This window comes from Mesocricetus auratus, unplaced genomic scaffold (genome assembly GCF_017639785.1).
Source record: "Mesocricetus auratus isolate SY011 unplaced genomic scaffold, BCM_Maur_2.0 Super-Scaffold_100018, whole genome shotgun sequence".
Taxonomy (NCBI): Eukaryota; Metazoa; Chordata; class Mammalia; order Rodentia; family Cricetidae; genus Mesocricetus; species Mesocricetus auratus.
Window position 1 is genome coordinate 30899610 of NW_024429199.1, and position 20256 is coordinate 30919865.

At 39.1% G+C, this 20256-nt stretch overlaps 1 protein-coding gene across 1 annotated transcript in view; it reads left to right on the forward strand.

The window, feature by feature from the left end:
• Positions 1-2307, forward strand: part of Vta1 (vesicle trafficking 1) — a 48611-nt gene extending 46304 nt beyond the window's left edge. The window contains exon 8 of the mRNA XM_005065856.4: positions 1768-2307. Within this exon, the coding sequence (XP_005065913.1) occupies positions 1768-1913 (146 nt within the window). The 3' untranslated portion in view covers positions 1914-2307. The remainder of the gene's footprint in view (positions 1-1767) is intronic.
• Positions 2308-20256: the final 17949 nt, after the last annotated feature.

A 20256-nucleotide genomic window follows, 5' to 3' on the forward strand; every position in this document is an offset into this window, starting at 1 on the left:
CGTGCACCTTTTCTCTTACTAATGAGTAAGTTATGCCTCAGCAAGACAAAACTGACGTTGATGCTGTAAAGATGAAGTTTTTCTGAGCATCAGAGCTTCCTTCCCGATGGGTGTGATGAATATCAGGCACTTGTCTTTGCATTAAAATTCTAAGATGGGAGGAGAAGCTGTTAGAGACCAATTGGGCAGCATTAAGGTACACTCGGCCTCCACAATGTTATACTCTCATATAGATCCAAGTGGACAGAGCATCCATTATTTTGAAAAACCATCGAAGAATCTAGTAGATATTTTTTAAGTCAAGAATAAACTGAAGTTCACATGACAAAATTGTGAACAGAAGTGAAGGTTGGTGTTTTTAGGTTTGATTGATGTGGTGAATAACAACTCCACTAAAATACTAACAAATGGTGGTGAATTATTCTTGAGTATTTAGTGTATGATTGTAGTTTTACTTATTTGTTGGTTGTATTACTTTTAAAGGAAGAGAGAAATTCAAAAAAATTAAACACTTCCTGTTAAAAGATTCTATCTAATTGCTTCAGTCTTTTACTAGTTCAGTGGCTAGTTGAATGCTCATTCCATGGAGCACCCTGCATATTTATTGTATGGAAATTTGTAAACTTATTATCTTAAATCTGGGATTTAATTAATATTCAACTGTTCATGCGCTATATTTAGAATATAGGGAATTAGTGGCAATAAAGGTAGCCTTTCCATACTTATTCAGTGAGCCACTGAGCTGGGAGCCACCAGGTACCTTCTACAAAATTAACACTAAAAATACATAGAGTTTATCAGTACTTGCTTTGGGAGATAGGAATATTGGTTAGGATTTGGTATCAGTCTCCCAACAGTTGCAGTTGTATTTTGCTATTTCCACCAATGGCAAAAAAATAAATTAAAAACAATTAAAGACCATTTAAAAGAAATCTGTCTGTCAGTGTAGCCTTAAAAACAAAGTGTGCTGCCTGCTCATTTTCCTGTCCCTCTACCTTCTAGTCAGGTTACCATCCTCAAGGTTCTCCACAAAATTAATAAATGAATAAACAAACACCCATTTGTTTGCTTCTTCTCCAAAGACAAAACACTGTGTGTCTTTATCTTACTATAGAAATACATAGATGCAGACATTTGTGTCTTAGATTAAGTAAATCATGTATTTTTACCCTAATTTATTTAGTTGAATTCTTGCATATTTCTCATCTGTAAGTAAAAAACTGCTGGAAATAAATTTTGATGTTTTGTTGTACATTTTAATGATAAGAATTTTTGGGGAGGGTGGCCTTAAGTTTGTTTGTTTGTTTTTTACATAAATGAAGCGAAATGTAGACTATTTTAACGCTTAAAAAAATGACAGTGTTCTGCATAGAATATGTCAACAGCCCCCCCCCATTTTATTGGAGGATATATTTATATTCTAGCTCAAATGAGGGCTGAAGGGTTTAGTCTGTCGGTGGTGTTCCATGAAGTGAGCCTCGGCAGTCTAGTATAAACACCAAACTACTTTTCTTGTTTCACACCACCAGTCTTTTTCCCCCTCCCAGTGAGTCTCCTAAAATACAGACTTCTGGTTTGTTACTTATTGATGGGAAATTGTATATGTCTGAGTTGGTTTTATTGCCATGTGTCTGGTTTATATAAGTAGAAACGAAGCATAATCTTTTTACATAAGCGTGAATGTGTTGTTTCATCTTGAGTATAAACATGCTGAAGGAGCAACACGGCATGTGTCATCTGTGATGTGTCTGAATGTGCTTCCTTTAGGGGATATCCGCCTGACACCAGAGGACTATGCTAGAGCTCAGAAGTACTGCAAATACGCCGGCAGTGCTCTCCAGTACGAAGATGTGGGCACTGCTGTGCAGAACCTCCAGAAGGCTCTCAGGCTGCTGACAACAGGCAGGGAGTGAAGCCTCTGCAGGGGAAGCCATGCGTCTTCAGCCTAGGAACTAACACTCCTTACACTTTCCTCAGCCTTTTGGGAGCAGGGTTCACAGAAGACTGCAGTTCCACTGAGTAAGACAATGACTCCTGTGTGCTCTGGATTCCTTCAGCTGCTCAGCCAGCCAGTTGTCATTGTCCATTTAGTGGATCCAGTTATCCCTGAGTACATAGAGCTGATGTTAGCATCAAACCCTGCTTCAAAAACTGAAAATGTCCCTGTAGAAAATCATGTTGGGTATAAGCTTTCTTAATTTATATACACTAAAGAAAGTTTTTGAAAAATCTGTAATATTTGGACAAACAAACCATATTATGTTGCTATAATATTCTAAATTAAACTTTTAACAAAGATTGACAGAATATTCTGGATTGGAGTTCCTGGCTTTTTTTTCCCCTTAAGATTTGTAAGGCAAATATGAACATTCAAAAACGATGAATGATAACAGAGATTACATGCAGCTTATATTCATGTTTAGATATAACTCAGTAAAAATAAAAGGTCATGGAAGGAAATATAAGGTAGAAAGTAAAAAAAAATAACTTTATCACTAAAAATCAAATTTGGCTTCCAGTGACTTCCTATCACTGACACGCACTGCAGGTCACTGTCCTTCAGCAGCCCTTGATTCATGTATTAGAAAATGAAGAAAAGAATTTTGTTCAAATTCTAGCAGACTGGTGCCGTACCGATTCTCTTCTGCTCTTGTGGAGTTGTAGAGGCGGGGTACAAAGGGCCATGGGACTTTTAGTTCCTGATAAGTTGATGAGTTTTCTAGGGCTTAAGCACCACCTACAGGTGTGCTCTGTGGACACTAATACAAGGATTCTTTTAACTTTTTCAGTGTACCCCAGAGCCAACCGTGTTGTGATTTGCATGACAGAAAAATCGTTTTTATTACATGTTTTTAATTGAAAGGTGAATATGACAAATTCACCTCAAATTTTCTCATCCATTTCAGTTATGCCATTTGGACTAGAATTCTTTAGTAGAGGACATAGACTCTATTTGTCATAGGGAATGGCAAGCCCATGGCCCATAGGCTCTGTTAACATAGGAGATATCAGGACATGGCCCATAGTATGTATTTAACATGAGACAGCAGGTCAAGGCCTATAGACTTTATAGTGACCAGTCCCCCATTTTAGCAGTCATTACAGGCTAACATGTGCTTGCATGACCTTGCCACGCTCCTGTCCTGGTCACTAAGGTCAAATGTCCTCCTCGTGGCAAGGAACCAATCAGAAGTTAGCTGGCAGGGCTGTGCTTTACGGCTCTGGGTGTGCTTTATGGACAGTATACAACAGTCACGTGCAGAACATAGCAACCGCCCTGGGAGGGCCTATGGGCCATAACAACCAGTTGACCAATCAACACAGGGCAGGTCACCCAAACCTGGAAGCACACCAATCCTGAGACTGTTTCATGCCCCTAGGCATTCCCCTTACGCTGCCCTTTAAGGTCCCTGCCTCATGGTTGCTTGGGGTCTTTCTCCAGCCATTTGCCATGGTGGCGGGGTGAAGGACCCAAGCTAATGGGGTTAGCTCGTTAAACATCTACAATAAAAGATTCTTTGCTTTTACATCAAAATGGGCCTCTTGGTGATTTGGGTGTTCAGAATTTGGGCACAACAACTTCACCTATAATCTAGGATCTTAACTGAATGACACAATACCCATTTATTTAAATTTTGTCTGGATGGCTTTCACAATTGTAGAGTTATATGGCTTGTAAGTCTGAATGTTTACTATCCAGCCCTTTAAGAGAAACATTGACTGAAAAATCTATTCTAACCTACTTGAGAGAAAAAGCATCACTAACTCATTATTTTTTGTGTCAGTTTTTCTCCACATTAGTATATTATTGTGCACAGTCTGGTAGAATGGATATATATAGTGACTGACTGTCAATATCATCACAAAGAATCCACGGAACACATCTCCTGGAAAGTACACTGATGAAATAAACGTTACTCCAGCTCAGCATTTACATCTGGAAATCCAGTGCTCTGCTATGGTTCTATAGAGTATCAGAATTAAAACATTCTGGGATGCTTGGTCTTCTCAAGTGTAGCAAATTTTAATGCAAACCGGAACACGTTTGCACATTGGAAGTAAAGCTGTCACTTCCTGTTTCGCCCCCAGTTGGCAGAGCACATTCGGGTCAGGAAGCCACCTTGAAGTACACGGCTACAACCCAGAGCCCTGCTCTGTGAGATGGAAGGGACAGCACTGGCATGTGCTTGGAGACATACATGAAATGCCATGTGTAAGGGGCTTAGCACAAAGTAGCATTCTATCCATGTTGATTATTCATCCAGATGCTTTAAATAATATAAAATACTAATGATAATTTATTTTCCAAATAATCAGGAAATGTTTTCTTGCATGAGGGGGTGAACTGTATTTAATATCTTTGTATGTACCTATCCCTATGAGTTAGGGTGCATCTTCTGATGTAATGGGATGAGCACTTTTCACTCGTTTGACATGCATTTATTAAGCTGCTGCTTTATGCCTGGTATTGTTCTGTCAAGAGCAAATGGCAGAAAATAAAGTCAGCCTCAGTTTTCTTTCTAGTGGGGAGGAAATGGCCATCTTTAATAAAAGTTTCACATGGTAGGAGTGGTTTTCAAGGATTCTTACTAGAAATGTAGTACTCAGGTGCTTCCTCTGCTGTATCAGTCAGAAATCCCAGCAGTAGGACTCAACACTCTGGCCTTTCAGAGACACTTTGTCTAGTGACCCTAAAGTTTTAGTGCCTTAGCCCTGCACATATCAAAAAGAACAGGAGACAAAGGTAAGCACCCCAAAACAGTACTTTGTAAAGGTGCAGACTGTGGGAACACCAGACCTTGAGCAGAGACCCACTTCCCCTTCTGCCTGGGAGTAGGCAGCTGTAAGACAATGTTTAGTAAAAACATGTTTACTAAAAACGATACAATAAGTTCCTGGCCACTTCCCCTTCTGCCTGGGAGTAGGCAGCTGTAAGACAATGTTTAGTAAAAACATGTTTACTAAAAACGATACAATAAGTTCCTGGGAAAGGCCTTCCCACGGAAACCGCCCTGACCTCGACCTTGTCCAAAGACTAACCGCACCTTCAAAAACCCACACACATCCACCTCTGGGTCAGAGCAGAACCAGCCAGGGTAGAGGAGAGAGCAGAAGCTTCTCTGGTGGGAGCCTTTCTTAGGAAGTTTTTCTTGAACCTTTTTGGAGCCTGTTTAAAGTTTTCTTTATATCATTAAACGAGTCTCTGTGTTTTCAATACCCGACACCCTCCGCACGTTCTCGGACACAGGCCGCGCAGCAGACGTGACAGCAGACCATCCATAGTCCGCAAGGCATCAGTAGTAACTGTTAACACTCCACAAGGCATCAGTGCCACCTGCATATTAGTGAAAAAGTTCAGAAACTACATTCAGGGAATTTTCTTGGTGGAGAGTAAATGCTGTGGAGAAACTAGGGCACAGTCTAGGAGCCTCTGTGTATATGCAGGTGCGTGTATATTTGAATTGTTCACTTAGATGGGCCTCACAGAGGAAAGAGTGGACGAGGTAGCACGCAGCTACCCTCATGGCTGGTCACAGAGTGTATGTAGAGGAAGACTGATTAGATGGAAGGAGTCTTAGGTTTCTATAAGGGACTTGGCTTCGAATAAAATGAAGAGCTGCAGGTAGGTGTTGAGCAAAACAATGGTCCGGTAGGATAATAGCAACCTTTGAAAGGATCATATGGCCATGCCTGTGAAGAGAGGCTAGGGAAAGAAGCGTTGGTTGCTAAGAGACCAGTTAAGTGTATCACATTGATTATAGTATGAAAAGTTGGCTTCAGCCACCATAGCCATAGAGAGAGTAAGAGCCGATTGTATTAAGTAGATCCAATGGATTTCTGTGAGAACTTGGCATGAGGGAGAAGAAGGTGGAAGTCAGGATTGACTCAAGTCTCTTAACTTGAAGTGTAATCTCAGCTAGGAGTATGGCAGAATTTATTTTAACTGAAGCACGGTGTTCCTATGTTCTTGTGACCGTCCCAAATAAAACTGATAATGGTGTTTTACCAGTGTGACAGAAAGGGATGAAAAAATAAGATAAATTTCTGTCCACAGTGATTGTCATGGATATCTTGCCAAGGCACTGTTCAGGCGAATCCAGAGCCAAGAATGGTTCCCCATGGTCAGCCTGACCAAATAGACCTACTGGCCTCATCAAGACTGCGTCAAGAAAACATCCCTCCATTTCCGCCCCTAGAAATGCTAACCTACTGTGTGTATGACTTGAACTTCTGGAAACATGAGACTTCTCTGTCCTCATTAAAGGAAGAAGCAAACTGAAAAAACAACTTCATTTCCGAAAGAAAAGGGACTGGAGAATTTTGGTTATCTGCATGACTTCCTCTTCACATGTCCCGCTACCCTTTTTATCACAACTCATTTTGTACAGCAAAGCAGTTATGTCAAAAGCTTCTGGTTTGTGCCCTAAACAAACCTTCATCCATGTGTTTTAAAAGAGGCCACAGAATTCTACTCTTAGCCACAGGGGTTGCCTGCTTGATTAGTAACCAGTGGAATTTTATTCAAGCCACATTGCCAGTTATATAGGTGTCAGTGTTGTGCCCAAATTCTGAACCCAAAAATCACCAAGAGGCCCATTTCTATGTAAAAGCAAAGAGTCTTTTATTGTAGATGTTTAACGAGCTAACCCCATTAACTCGGGTCCATCACCCCGCCACCATGACGAATGGCTGGAGAAAGACCCAGGAAACCTCCAGGCAGGGGTCCTAAAGGGCAGCATAAGGGAAGTGTCTAGGGGCATGAAACAGTCTCAGGATTGGTGTGCTTCCAGGTTTGGGTGACCTGCCCTGTGTTGATTGGTCAACTGGTTGTTATGGCCCATAGGCCCTCCCAGGGCGGTTGCTATGCTCTGCACATCACTGTTGTGCACTTGTCTGTAAAGCACACCTAGAGCCATAAAGCACAGCTCCACCAGCTAACTTCTGATTGGCTCCTTGCCATGAGGAGGGCATCTGACCCCTAGTGACCAGGACAGGAGCGCGGCAGGGTCATGCAAACACATGTTAGCCTGTAATGACTGCTCAAATGGGGCACTGGTCACTACATCAGGAACATGCCCTTAAGAAAGAAAAGGACATTGGCTTTCTCTCTTACAATGTGCATGTATTATATTCTAAAACCAGCAAGGATCTTTTAACAGTAACTTGGAAAAATTACTACTATTTTTACCTGCGCAGAAACTGAACATTGTTTATTTTGTTTATCCCTCTACCACATGCTGAGCATGTTGATTTTCCAAGGTTTTTACACATGTGTGACTATTAGTAATTCACATGTAGCCTGGTGTGTACCGAGTGTCTCAAGTATGAATGATTGAAAGAATTATACAGAAATCAAATAAAAATGAAGATTCTATAACCTGTGCTCTTTAGAATTACAGTATAAGGCTGGATATGTTTGGTGGCTAAGCACTTGGTTCGCATGTTCAAGAGGTGATTTTCATCCTTAGCACTGGGGTTAGTAGAGCCTTTCTAAAAGTATTTTTTAAATTATGTTCTGAAAGTATACAATCATACACATAAGTACATATATATTAACATATATACACATATATTCAAGCCCATTGGAGTTAAGAACAAACGGTGTGATTAAAAACAACAAGCAGATCACAGTGAAAACTGAACATAGTTATGACAGCTGAAAAACTTATTAACATTTTTGTAGATGAATGGGCAAATAATGTAGAAACACAGTAACTACCATAGAGCTTTGAAGACTAGAGAATACAGAAGTCATTTGATTATGTTCCCCTAAGGGTATAATAGACTGCTTACAAATTCAAGGCCAAGTAGTTGAAGACAAGGTGTGAAAATCATAAAGCCATGGGGGAGAGTAATGTAATACACTGTCCTAGGATAAGCAAATGTGTTCTCTTTCCCTCACTGCTGAAATCTGCTCTGCCCAATGGAAAAAAAATTGCCCTTCCAACCTTCCTATGCTAGTTTCACATTAGCTTTCCTGTAGAGTTGAATTGATAGCATCACTAGAAGATCTGAAATTCAAGTCTAAACTTGAGGTTCGGCTGATGAAACTCAGATGAGGCTGTGGCCCTTGAACCTTTTCTCACTGTAACCTGAAACATAGCATGTTTTAAAAACCTAAATGCTGGCATCAATCCTAGGGAGTAAGTAAATAGTCTTGAACATCCTATGACATTGTGCCGAGAATTCAGTCAATAAATGCCTTTGAGGAAAATTGAAACCGTAGACCATGACCAACAAAAATTTGCTATTTGGGTGGTAGGGAGTTTTCTCTGCCAGGGCCAAAACTGCTAGGAAGTAAGCCTGATGAAGACAGAGCAAAAAAATATTATTCAGGATAAAGAGTTACTCCTAATGATTAGGTGATTAATCAATCAAATTAACCAAAGCAACACAATCCCCTTTTTCTTTCCAAGAGTTTCAAAATATGTAAAACAAATACTATTCAGGTCAAACATGCCTGTTGACAGGATACCCAAAATCAAATGTTTAGGTAGGATTACCTATATAACCCTCAATAAATTTTAAATTTTGGAGCATTTTACATGTGAACTTTCCATGTTAGAAATGTTCAACCAGTGAAATCTATAGAGGTACCCCAAATTCTGAAAGCACATCTGGTCCCAAGTATCTCAGATAAAAACTGCTCTACCTGTGCTCAAGAGTTCAAGGAGAGGTAGATTTTTCAAGACCATCTCAATGGATGCAGAACAATTAGAAAATATCTGCCATAAGTAATGCCCTATACTGGTTCTGAGGAAGAGGAAACTCAAAAACAGTCATCGCCTTTTGTTTTCCCAGTGGGCTTCCTCCCTTCTTTGCATGTGATTTTTTGTGTCTGGTAGTATGATGATGAATTTTTTTTCTCTTAATTCTAGGTATTATTTTTACATATGCAAATGTTATAAATAGACATGAACTTGAAACATCATTATCCACTTGTTTACAAACATACATAGACTTGTTGAGCTTAAATACTTTTCAGTCCTCTCCAAAATTTTGTTGGCTTGTTTTTTGGGAGAGGGTTTCTTTGTGTAGCCTTGGCTGTCTTGGAACTCGCTCTTATAGACCAGTCTGGCCTCACAGAGATCCACATGCCCCTGCCTCCCAAGTGCTGGGATTAAAGATGTGCCCCACCACTGCCGGCCCTCTCCAAATATTTTTTATAAACATTCCCAAATGCTAAGTATATCAGAAAGATGGTCTAGCAGCTTTGAAAGAGAAATTTATTGCAAGTCACTGTAATGAAAGTTCCCAGACTCTTCATTGTGTTCTCATATCATTTTCTTCTTCATTATTTTCTGATATCATTTATGAGAAAAAAATCAAAGTATTGCAGTTAGATTATCAGAGAGCCCTCTTAATATGTGTGCATAAGTGCATGTCAGTATGAGTGTCAGAAAACAAATACACAGATGAGATTACAATCATTGGAAAACATATTAATCAAACAAAAAAACAAAGAATGAGTAATTCATTTGCTCTCCTACTCACATCTGCGAAAATCAGAGATGAATATGTTTTGTTCCTGCCATGCTGCCCAGAAGAGTGAGTGACAAAGGTAAGGACATTTCTGTTGAATGATGTTTGAACTGTCAACTTTAGGATCACCAAGCAAAGAAGTTATGAAGTGCCAAGCACTGGGTGTGCCTAAAAGCAAAAAATTCCAGTTAGATGTGACTGGTCATTTAAACACAGATATAAAAATAAAACCTAACTGGTGGCCTAGTTTCAGTGCTATTGGGGTAACACTGGTGTGCTATTGGAATAATTATCATTTCCCAAACCTGGGTAACTGCTAGAAGACATAAAAGGACTTCTAAGAAAACATGAAGAAAATGCAAACACAGTACAACAGATACATTCAAATCTAAATCTTCCCATGGTTTTATTCCTCCTGGATGTAAGCTGCATATTCCAATACGATGTACCTTATAAAATGAGCAGGGATCCGATAGAGGGAGTTTGATGGCCATTAAGAATGACAGAGAAGTGTAAGAGGAAAATGAAATTATGAGAAGTTGGGTGAATTTACAACTGCAGCAAAATGTTCATTTAGTCCTAAGGCAAAACCTCCTAGCAGGCCAGGTAAAGTGGATCACACTGTTCCCAGCCATGGAGGTAGCAATCTAATTTCAGTGTCCTTGTTAATTTATAGATCTATTCAATATATCACTGAATAACTTCCTGAAGGAAAACCTTTACATCCAATGTGGTTTACTTATTGGAATAGTAGAGTTCACTTACTGTCTTGTCATAAGTTGTACAAGCTGCCACATCAGAATAACTGTATGCAGTAGAAATAGCAATAGCTCTGGATACTAGGAAGTCTAAGATCAAACCAGCAGCACTTTGAGTGTCTAGTATGGGCCCATTCTCTTGCTGTGTCTTCTCATGGAAAAGAAGTAACATACTCTATGGGGTCGCTTGACAAAAGCCCTAATCCTGAAGGCTCCTGACTCATTACCACTGCCCTAGAGATTCATTTAATGTGTGACTTTGAGAAATACAGAGTTTCAGACCGTAACCTGCCTACAGTGCATTTCCTGGACACAAATATGAATCCTTTGAGGATAAGGTAATACTATGTCTGTCTTCATAACTGTAATTTCTATTATGTCAAGAAAAATGAATGTGAAATACTGTGCACATGACTATAGAAAACAAAAGTCAGTGGGCAGTTCTGTCTCCATGTTTGTTTTTGAGATAAGGGTCTTGTTCTTTACTCCAAGCTGGTCCTAGAATCTTCCTGCCTGCAACCACAGGCCTGTGGCACCAAAGCTCGAGCAAAGGGGTCGAATCTTTTTGTTTTGGTTTTTCAAGACAAGGTTTTCCCTGTATTGCTTTGGAACCTGTCCTGGAGCTCTCTGTAGACCAGGCTGGTCTCAAACTCACAGACATCTGACTGCCTCTTTCTCCCGAGTGCTGGGATTAAAGGTATGTATGATTAGAAATTCCTAGTGGTTAAGCACTTCATAATTAAATTATTGAAGTAGTTCAGTAATCCTGGAAATTTTAATTGTGTCCTAATGAATTGTTACAGTGACGTTGACACTGATTCACAAGTGCTTAAAGATGGAGTGACCTTAGAACATAGTCAATTAAACACTTATAAGGCATGGAACTGACCGAATGGATGTAGTTACTTGCCCCATATTACAGAGCTGTTGAGGAGGGAGGGAGAAGAGAGGAGAGAGAGGATGAGGAACATACCCCTGACCCATGAACCACCTCGAGCCACCACTCACCTGTAGTGCCTGCACGATCAGGCCATAAAGGCTGCAGGGTTAGGAGTTCAAAGCCAGCATCTCATCTATAGCTAGTTTGAGACCAACCTGGACTTGATGAGGCCCTTTAAAAAAGAAATGATTAATCATCAGATAGTCAAGAAAGTCTTGAAATCTACTGTAGTTGCCAACATATATATATAAATTCAGTGGAGGTCTTTAATTGGTTATTTTTTATCACTTCAGAAGTGTTCACTCATTGTCTTAAAATGGCCTCAGCCATGAGAAATATAAAGGGCGTATCAGATATCATTTCTGCTCACAAATCTCCCAACCTCATTAGGAAAGGAAGAACTCACAAATCAGGTACCTCGAGTTCCCAGGCAGTGTCTGATAAAACACCAAGCTAGTATAAGGAAAAGCAAAGCTTGAGGTCAACATTGCCTCTTACAAAAAAATGCACATGGTAGCAGAAAGACGTTCTTGGATGTAATTGGATTTTTCTGTGATTATGGAAATTCATTCACTTGCTGTCTGGTGGACATTGCCATGGCATGCCTTGATAGCTCCTTTGAGCATAAGAGCAGGGCACTACAAGGAAAGTCTCTAGTAGTGGATGAGGACAAGCATAAATCTTTAATGTTTTACATCTTCATCTGAAGCAGCATTTCCCATAATTACCAATAAAAACATCAAAGTGTTATTCGCTGTGTCTCTGGCTGTCTTCATCAAATTATAATCATGTAGTCAATGTAACAATTACTAATATAGTCTGATTCTCCTGCCTCCTGAGTGCTGGGATGACAGCCCTGTTGGCTAATCATATGCATTCTTAAAAGCAGAGAACTTTTCCCAGACTTCAGCAGAGCATAGTGGGAGATGTAAGAAGGACCAATCTGCCTTTGGAGACTTTGAAGATGGAAAAGGAGACAGAGAGCCAAGGAATACGGGTGGCCCTGGGAAGCTGGGAACCACAAGGAAACAGCGTCAATCAAACATCTTCCAAGGGAAAAAAGTAACTCAGCCTTGTTACACTTTAGTATTAGCCCCCCGAGGTTTCTATCAGACTCTGGCCTCCAGAACTGTCAGATAATAAATCTGGTCTGATTAATGCACTGAATTTCAGGACCTTGTTACAGAGGCAAGAGAAAACATCAAAGTTGTTAAAGTGCACGTTATTTAAAAACAAAAGAAGAAAACAAAACCTGCCCAGGAGTATCTGGAAGCTACAGTTAAAAGTCAATTTGTACTAGTCTGATATTTACATAAGGGAATGTTTAGTGCTACCTAAAAGAGTGTGTGTGTGTGTGTGTGTGTGTGTGTGTGTGTTCACAATTATCTAAATGTCAAACGTATTGGATAAAGCTTCTGTAGTAAAATCACAAGTGTAATTTTCGTTCAAGCCTGACCTTCCACTCCACTTTCTCAGTGATTCAGGGTTTTTTTTTTTTCTGGCTTCCCTCTTTTCTGCATTTGGATTACATTTACATAGTGCAATTCATTCATCCTGGAAGGAGGGCCAAGGGAAGAATAACTGCAATTCTTTTAATCGGCATTATCTCATTATGAGCTTCCAAATGAACCTATCAGCTTTTACAATAGCATTCTGGGTAATTGCTATAGGAGGACGGAAACCCATGAAGAGGATGTATGTCAAGGGAGGTCATATTCCAGAGGTTACAGAGTTGCTGAACATTTCTTGATTGGAACCCTTGGGCCCATCCTAATCCTGTTCTACTATCGAAATAAACTTTTAAAATAGTTTCTATTCTTCTAGCTGCTAAGTATACATAGCAGCTTTTGAAGTATTTGACTAATTAAAATCAGCAGTCATCACTGCGTTCTTTAAATTTTCCAGGAATTCCTTGTATAATTTAAAAGTATATTTTTTCTTTCTGAAGTTATGTTTTATTTTTTAAAAACATTATTTCCGTTGAAGTAAGTTTAGTTTTTTAATGTGTAAAAATGTGTCTACCTTTCTAATGCAACAAAACACAACCCATTTTAAAAACAAGAATATAAGTCAGTGATAGAGAGTTTGTACTGCATGTATAAGGCCCTGGGTTCCACTCCCAGTGCTGGAGAAAGAGAGAGAAGGAAGAAAGGAAGAAAAGAACGTGAATCGATATTCTGAAAGAAAAAAGAAAGGAGGGAGGGAAGGAGAAAGTGAGGGAGGGAAGGAAGGAAGGAAAAGAAAGAAAGGAAGGAAGGAAGAAAGAAAGGGACTTGACTTGACATTCTGCAAAGCAAGGTAAAGCTTATATGACTAGACTTATATAGATAGTCTAGTCATCACGGGAATTGAGCCTAGGAGTGGGTCCTTGGAATCCAAAAGAAATACTCTCCCTTTACACAGTAGTCAGCAGCATCCTCCCTGTCTGCTGTTAGACCCTATCCCCAGCGCCTTCCCAGCACAATCGCCATGTCCTCTGGTGACATCTTGTAGAAAATGGGCTCATGGGTCATTAGAAATCAAAAAAGACAAAATTAAAACTGGCAATGCCAGTAGTGTGAATCTGAATGCTATTGGTCAAGTTGCTTTTGAAGCCTTGTGTAAGGGAATATAGTTATTCTTTCCAAGGAATTCTAAGAGAAGCCAAACATGCTGCGTAAGATAAAGTGTGATATCTGGCTCTTGCACCAAAGAGAGTCCCGACAGGAATGTTGCCAGCTTTCCACCATGAAAAAAAGACAGCTAAGTCTCCTTTTCATACTTCAGGAACCTACATGTCTTAAGAGGCATTCAAAACTAATATTTCTCATTATTTTGGTCACATCCACATTGTTTTATTAAACAGTACATGAGATACTTTCAGAATGTCTCACAGAAAACAGGTTTTTGTTTGTTTGGTTTTTTTTTTGAAGAGGAAAGTGGCACTTGGAATTCAGTTTGAAAATCTTCAAAACATTAAGTTATGCTTCATAGAGTTTTCAGATACTTTTTTGCCAAAGCAGTTGCCTATGCCAATACCTGGGGGTGGAAATCCCATGCCTCAGATGTCACGGTGCTTCAGTTAAGATGGTCTGTTTGGTTTTGCTGGCTGTGGATCAGTTCAGATCCTGGTATACACTTGCAGGTCTGCTGCCACTAGACTAGCAATCCAGCCTTTACTGTCTTTCATTTTAACTAGAATACTTCCTGCAAGTGTGTGTGCTGTAGTGGTAAATGATATAAAAGAAGAGATCATATTTGTTGGTAATAGAAATGGTTTACAAAAGCAGATCCGTTTTAATTGTTTGTAATCTAATAAAGGATATACAGTCTCACATTAATAAAGAAAACCTTTAGGAGTTCATCTTTGCCAGGTGGATTCTGTATTCATACATGCATCAAAATGCATACCAGCACAAAGGTATCATCAAATTGCTTCCTCTGTTTTGAAGACCCAGAATGGGCGTATCTGTTTAGAAGGTGACTTTTCTACAAATGTAATTGGTGGAGCCATGTTTTTCTAACTCTCAGTTTTACCACCACCTGAAGTTGTTTTTGTTTTGTTTTGTTTTTTATCATCTTCACATGGTTGGGAGAAGAGGGAAAAAGGGGGACAATGTCTCCTTAAAGCTTTTGTCCAGTACAGTGGACCATGTTCACTCAGATTTCATCAAAATCATCCCATGTTGTGGCTGACTGCAAAGAACATGAGAGATGGGTTGGTGGGAGGGTGTGGGAGGAGGGGAGGGAAAGGGAGAGGGACCTGGGATTGACATGTGAAGCAACCTTGTTTCTAATTTAAACTTAAATTTACAAATAAATAAGTAAAAAGAACATGAGAGACAGCAGAGTCCTTCTTATAAGCAACGTGTAGTTGAATCATATTTTTCAAGTTCATGTAGTCACTCTATGCCCGTCTCATGGCTACTCACTGTGTAACATTGGCTAGCCTGGAGTTCATGATCTTTTCCCTTGGCATACATATATGACCTGGAATAAAAAAAATCATTTTTTAAGCAAACTCTAACTAGTATTGAAATTATTTTAGTTTGATCTTTGTGGTTAATATATATATGAAAAATAATTCATTATCAGTGAGAAAAAATATACCCTATAGCAGCAGTTCTCAACTTGCGGGTCATGACCCCTTTGGGGTTTGAACATCCTTTCACAGGGGTCACCTAAGACCCTCCTGCTGTTTATATTATTATTTATAACAGAAGCCAAAATACAGTAACAAAGTAGCAAAACATTATGATTCATAACCATAGCAAAATTACAGTTATGGAGTAGCAATGAAAATAATTTTATAGTCAGGGGTCACCACGACATGGGAAACTGTATTAAAGGATCACAGCATTAGCAAGATTGAAAAACAATGGTCTATAAGAAAGAACAAAGAAAATGAATTTTCCCTAAAGCCCAGAGATATTTACCATACACATTTTGATGAACTCTCTCCTTTTATCCGTGTTTGTATGAAAATTTGTGTAAGAGTTTATTTCATGCAATACTGCTGTCCATGTGAGCCTACATCCCAATTATTTTTATTTCTGAGTATCTGTTGCCTTTCATAGTAACACTATACAACTAAACAATTTTTATGAAACTCATTATTTAATTTCATATGCACAAACAACATAATTTAATTAATCTTTATTTTTCCTGCTATTATTGACAATTACTTAATTAACAAGTGTATAGAGCCAGTTACAATTTGGGTTAGCTTCAGGGTTTTGTTGTTTTGATTTGTTTGATTGTTTGTTTGTTTGTTTGTTTTGACATGATGACAAAAATAGTTGAGAAAAACATTTTAAAGGAAGAAATAGCTATTCTGGCTCAAAGTTTCACAGGTTTTGATTTGCCATTGGCTGGCTCTGTTACTATGTCGTGTGCTAAGGCAGAAGGTTATGGTGGCAGGAGCGTGTGGCTGCTCACCTCATGACAACCAGGAAGAAGAGAGGTGGGTGTGTGGTGGTGAGTGGTTCGTAGGCCAAGGGGTACCCTTCAAGGGTAACTACTTCCTGTCTCATAATTTGTATCCTTTCCAAGGAATACCATAAAATGTGGATCCACAGGGTAGTGATACCACACACCTTTAACCCTAGAACTCAGCAGGCAGAGTCAGGAGGATCTCTGTGAATTCGAGGCCAGCCTGGTCTACAAAATGAGTTTCAGGGCAGCCAGAGCTGTTACACAGAGAAACCCTGTCTCCAAAAACCAAAAACCCTACCTCTGAGCACTGCATTGGGAATCAAACATTCAGCATGGAATTAGGGGCTCATTTTATAGCCAAGCCATAACAGCATTTTCCGTGGGTTGTTGTGGTTATTTTGTTTTCAACAAATTTCTAAAGTAAAATCAATAAAGGAGTTTGCACATTTTATGTTTAAAATTATATCTTACATTTATTTCCCGGAAATGTTACAAGTCACAGTCCTATATTAGTTGTTGGTTTATTGTATATGGCTTTTGTTGTTGTTGTTTTCATATGCTAATTCTGTAGCTAACTTGTTCAATCAATTTTATCATGAAGAGATATTGAATTTTATTACATGTCTCTTCTGCATCTATTGAGATGATCACATGGCCTTTGTTCTTCATTGCATGAAGGTTGTAACAAGACACATTTCCTGGCTTGTGTGTGTTGAACTATACTTACATCCCAGGGTAACTTCTTACATTTTTGGTTGTGAGCCTAGCCTTTAACAACTGAGCCATCTCTCCAGCCCCCCAGGGTAACTTCTTTGGGTCATGTTGAACCATTCTTTTAATTTGTTTTTAGGATAATTATTTATGTTTTGTTGAGGAGTTTTTGCCTGTTGGTTCAAGGTTAGTGTGTAGTTTTCCATCTTATCTTATTTTGATTTCAGGAGAATCCTGTGTTTGTTAATTGGATATGAAAGAATTCCTTCCTTTAGAAGGACTGGAATTAATTTCATCAGTGTTTGGTAGAAATCAGTGGAAAAACTGATTTCATGCTTTTGTTTGAGAAAGGACACTATTATAATTCAGGCACATTCTTTGTTAATGGTCTGTCCTATTTATCCACGATTCAGTCTCAATACATTATATATTTCCAATATTTTGTCCGTTCTTCAAGATTACTGAATTGGGTGAGGTACAGTTGTTCAAAGTAATCTGTTATTGTCTTTTGTGTTGATGGTGTCTGCAGTACCTCCCTTTCTATCTCTGGTTTCATTTGAGTCTTCTTTCTCTTAGTCTGGCTACAGCTTTGTGAATTTTAGTAATTTTTTGAAGAAACAATGTTTTATATTGTTTTTAAACCTCTAATTAATTTATTGCTGCTCTAATCATCACTATTTCTTCTATTGATTTTTATTTATTCCTGTTTCTCTGCTTCCATGAGATGCAGCAATAGTTGTTAATATTTTAATATGATGTCATCTGTTAGTCACTATGAATTTCCCTAGAAACTGTTTACTGTATCCCCTAAATTTTCATTTGTTTCAAGAATGTTTACTATTTTCTTCCTGACTTTCTCATATCCCATTTCTACACAAGCAAGTAGTTTAATTTCCATGATTTTCAGCTTTTCTTACTGATTTCTTACTGATTATGGTTAGGAAAGATACTTAATGTGTTTTCTATTTTAATTTGTTAAGGACTATTTTGTGATCTATCATATAATCCATCCTGGAGAACGATCCATGTGCTGATGTATCCTGCAGTCATTAACTAAAATGTTTTGTAAATCTAGGTTAGGTCCATTTGTTCTAGAGTACAATTTAATTGCATTTCTTCGTTAGTTTTCTTCTAGATAATTTTCCCATTGCTAAAAGTAGGATATTAAATACCTTTAGTTTTATTACATTATAGTCTATTTTGCTGGGAGCGATCATTGGGATATAGGACCTCTTGTAAATATTGCCGGCTGTGGAAGGTCCTAAATAAGGATAGCATAATAAAAGCCATCTTTATATTCCTACTGTATTCTTAGAGACTAACACAGTTAAGCTTCTACATCTCTGTGCCTGCTTATCTTCCTGGACAGCATACTTTCAAGGCCTGCAGTCCAGGCTCTCCCACCCTTCTGCCACCTGGCCTGTAGTCCAGACTCCCCCTGCCACAGACTTGTGTCCTTGGAACATACCCTACCAAGACCAAGCTCCCTGCTTCAAAGCAATAGCCTCTCCCACCTAACCCGTCTTGCTCTGCCAAGCTTCCTGCTTCAACCACTATAAGAATCCTTGTTAGAAAATAAAAAATTGCAGCTTGATCAGAGAGCCTGTCCTGCTGTCTGTTCTTTGTGTCTCTTGTCCCTTTCATTCCAGGTTCCTGTAGGCTCCACCTTCGTTGGGCCCTGCTGGCCAGGGCAATTGGCACCCAACGTTCAGGCTCGAAGAACCTAAGGACCCCAGGAACGCTGCTGCACCCAGAGGGGGTAGGCCTGCCCAAGTTCACTGAACCACCGCACCCAAGGGTGGAAAGCACTGGTTCGCAGAGATCGCCACAGCTTCACCCAGCTGTGAGTCAGATCTGAAGGAGTAACACAGCAGCGCAAGGTAAACTTACGCCATGGAACTGGCATTTAGTAAGCAAGATTTGTTCATTAAGGAACTTAAGGAGTCCCTCAAGACACAAGGAACAAGGGTTAAAAAGAAAGATTTAAAAGAGATATAAGACAAAGAATTATTGGTCAGATGATTGTATATTTACTTATGTATATTTTAATAGCCAGGAGAGCTGAATAAAGCAAAACTAAGTATAGGAAATTTTAGAGATTAAAAGTTTTAAAAGAATCTTTCCCTCTAGCAGAAGCCACCACTGCAGCTGCACCAGGGCTTGGGAAAATAAAGGTTCAACCATGTATAGGCAAAGGACAACAGAAAATATCTGCCCTTGAGCCAGTTAGCAGTGTGATAGAGACCTCCCCACCTACTGAGGAGCGGCTACATGAGAAAAAACATACAGGGCAGAGAGATCGGGATGAGTATAAGAGAGAGTTTCTAAGTATCACCATGGAGAGTCTTCACCTCCCTCATTTTCAACTAGAAAGACAGAGGCAGAAACCCCATGGTAAAATTCAGCAGAAGCTAAGAGACTTAAAAGATTCACTAAAATGGCTCTCACAGGAGATAAGGAAGGCCAAAGCCAAAACCTAGGAAGCTTGCAGCCTTGAGAGCTGCTGCTGTGGCTGCCACCCAGTCAAATGTATAGAAAATGCTATCAATACAGCCAGTCCGAAACAGTTTTAAGACCTTATAGAGAAAGAAAGACAACGTGGATAAATTTGGATTTGTTCAGATTTTGGATGTACACAATTCAAGGACTGGCTATAGCTGCTGTGTTACAAGAGATTTTCAATTTAAAAAGTTTCATTTCAACTAACTAATCATAACCTAGGCAAAAGGAGAGATGAGAGATGTATGTATGGTACATGTGTATGGTGTGGCCACACCAGTATGTGTGGAATGTGATTGGGAATGCGTGATTGTTGACAAAAGGAACTACTCAAATTGCCTTGCATATGATTAAAAGGATACTTAAATTACTTCAGATATAGTTAAAACGCTACCTAAATGGCTTTAGATATAGCCAAAAGGAACATCCAGCCAGTCAGCATCTTAACAGGAAAGGTTGGCAATTTGAGCCCTCACAGCTAGTTGGTAAAAAACAGAAACCTACAACATTGGCCTAAGCACAAAGAGACTCTGTCTGTATGGATGATTCTGTAGAGTTTAGCAGAGGAGAGGATACAGAGATCCTCCTAAATTTTTATAGTTAAAAAGAAAATATAGAGAATGCATAATTTGAAAAAAGTTTTAGAGAGGAAGCCTCAGAGAACAGCTGCCCCGTTAGACCCCACCCACAAAGTTGTCAGTGTAGATGCTAATGAGGCCTTGTCAGCTAGTGAGAGCTTTACAAGTTGGATTAGAAAAGACTACTCACAAACTTTAAGTAATTCTCAAAAGTTATTTGGAACATATGTTTTAGCCTAAAGAAATTAAACCTCAACAATTAAAAAGGATAGTTTATAATATTTGAGTAATTTTAAGAAGTTGTTGGGAAATATTTAATGGTTATGTCCTTTTTTTAAGGACATTTATTAGTGATTTAAAAACTTTAAATGAG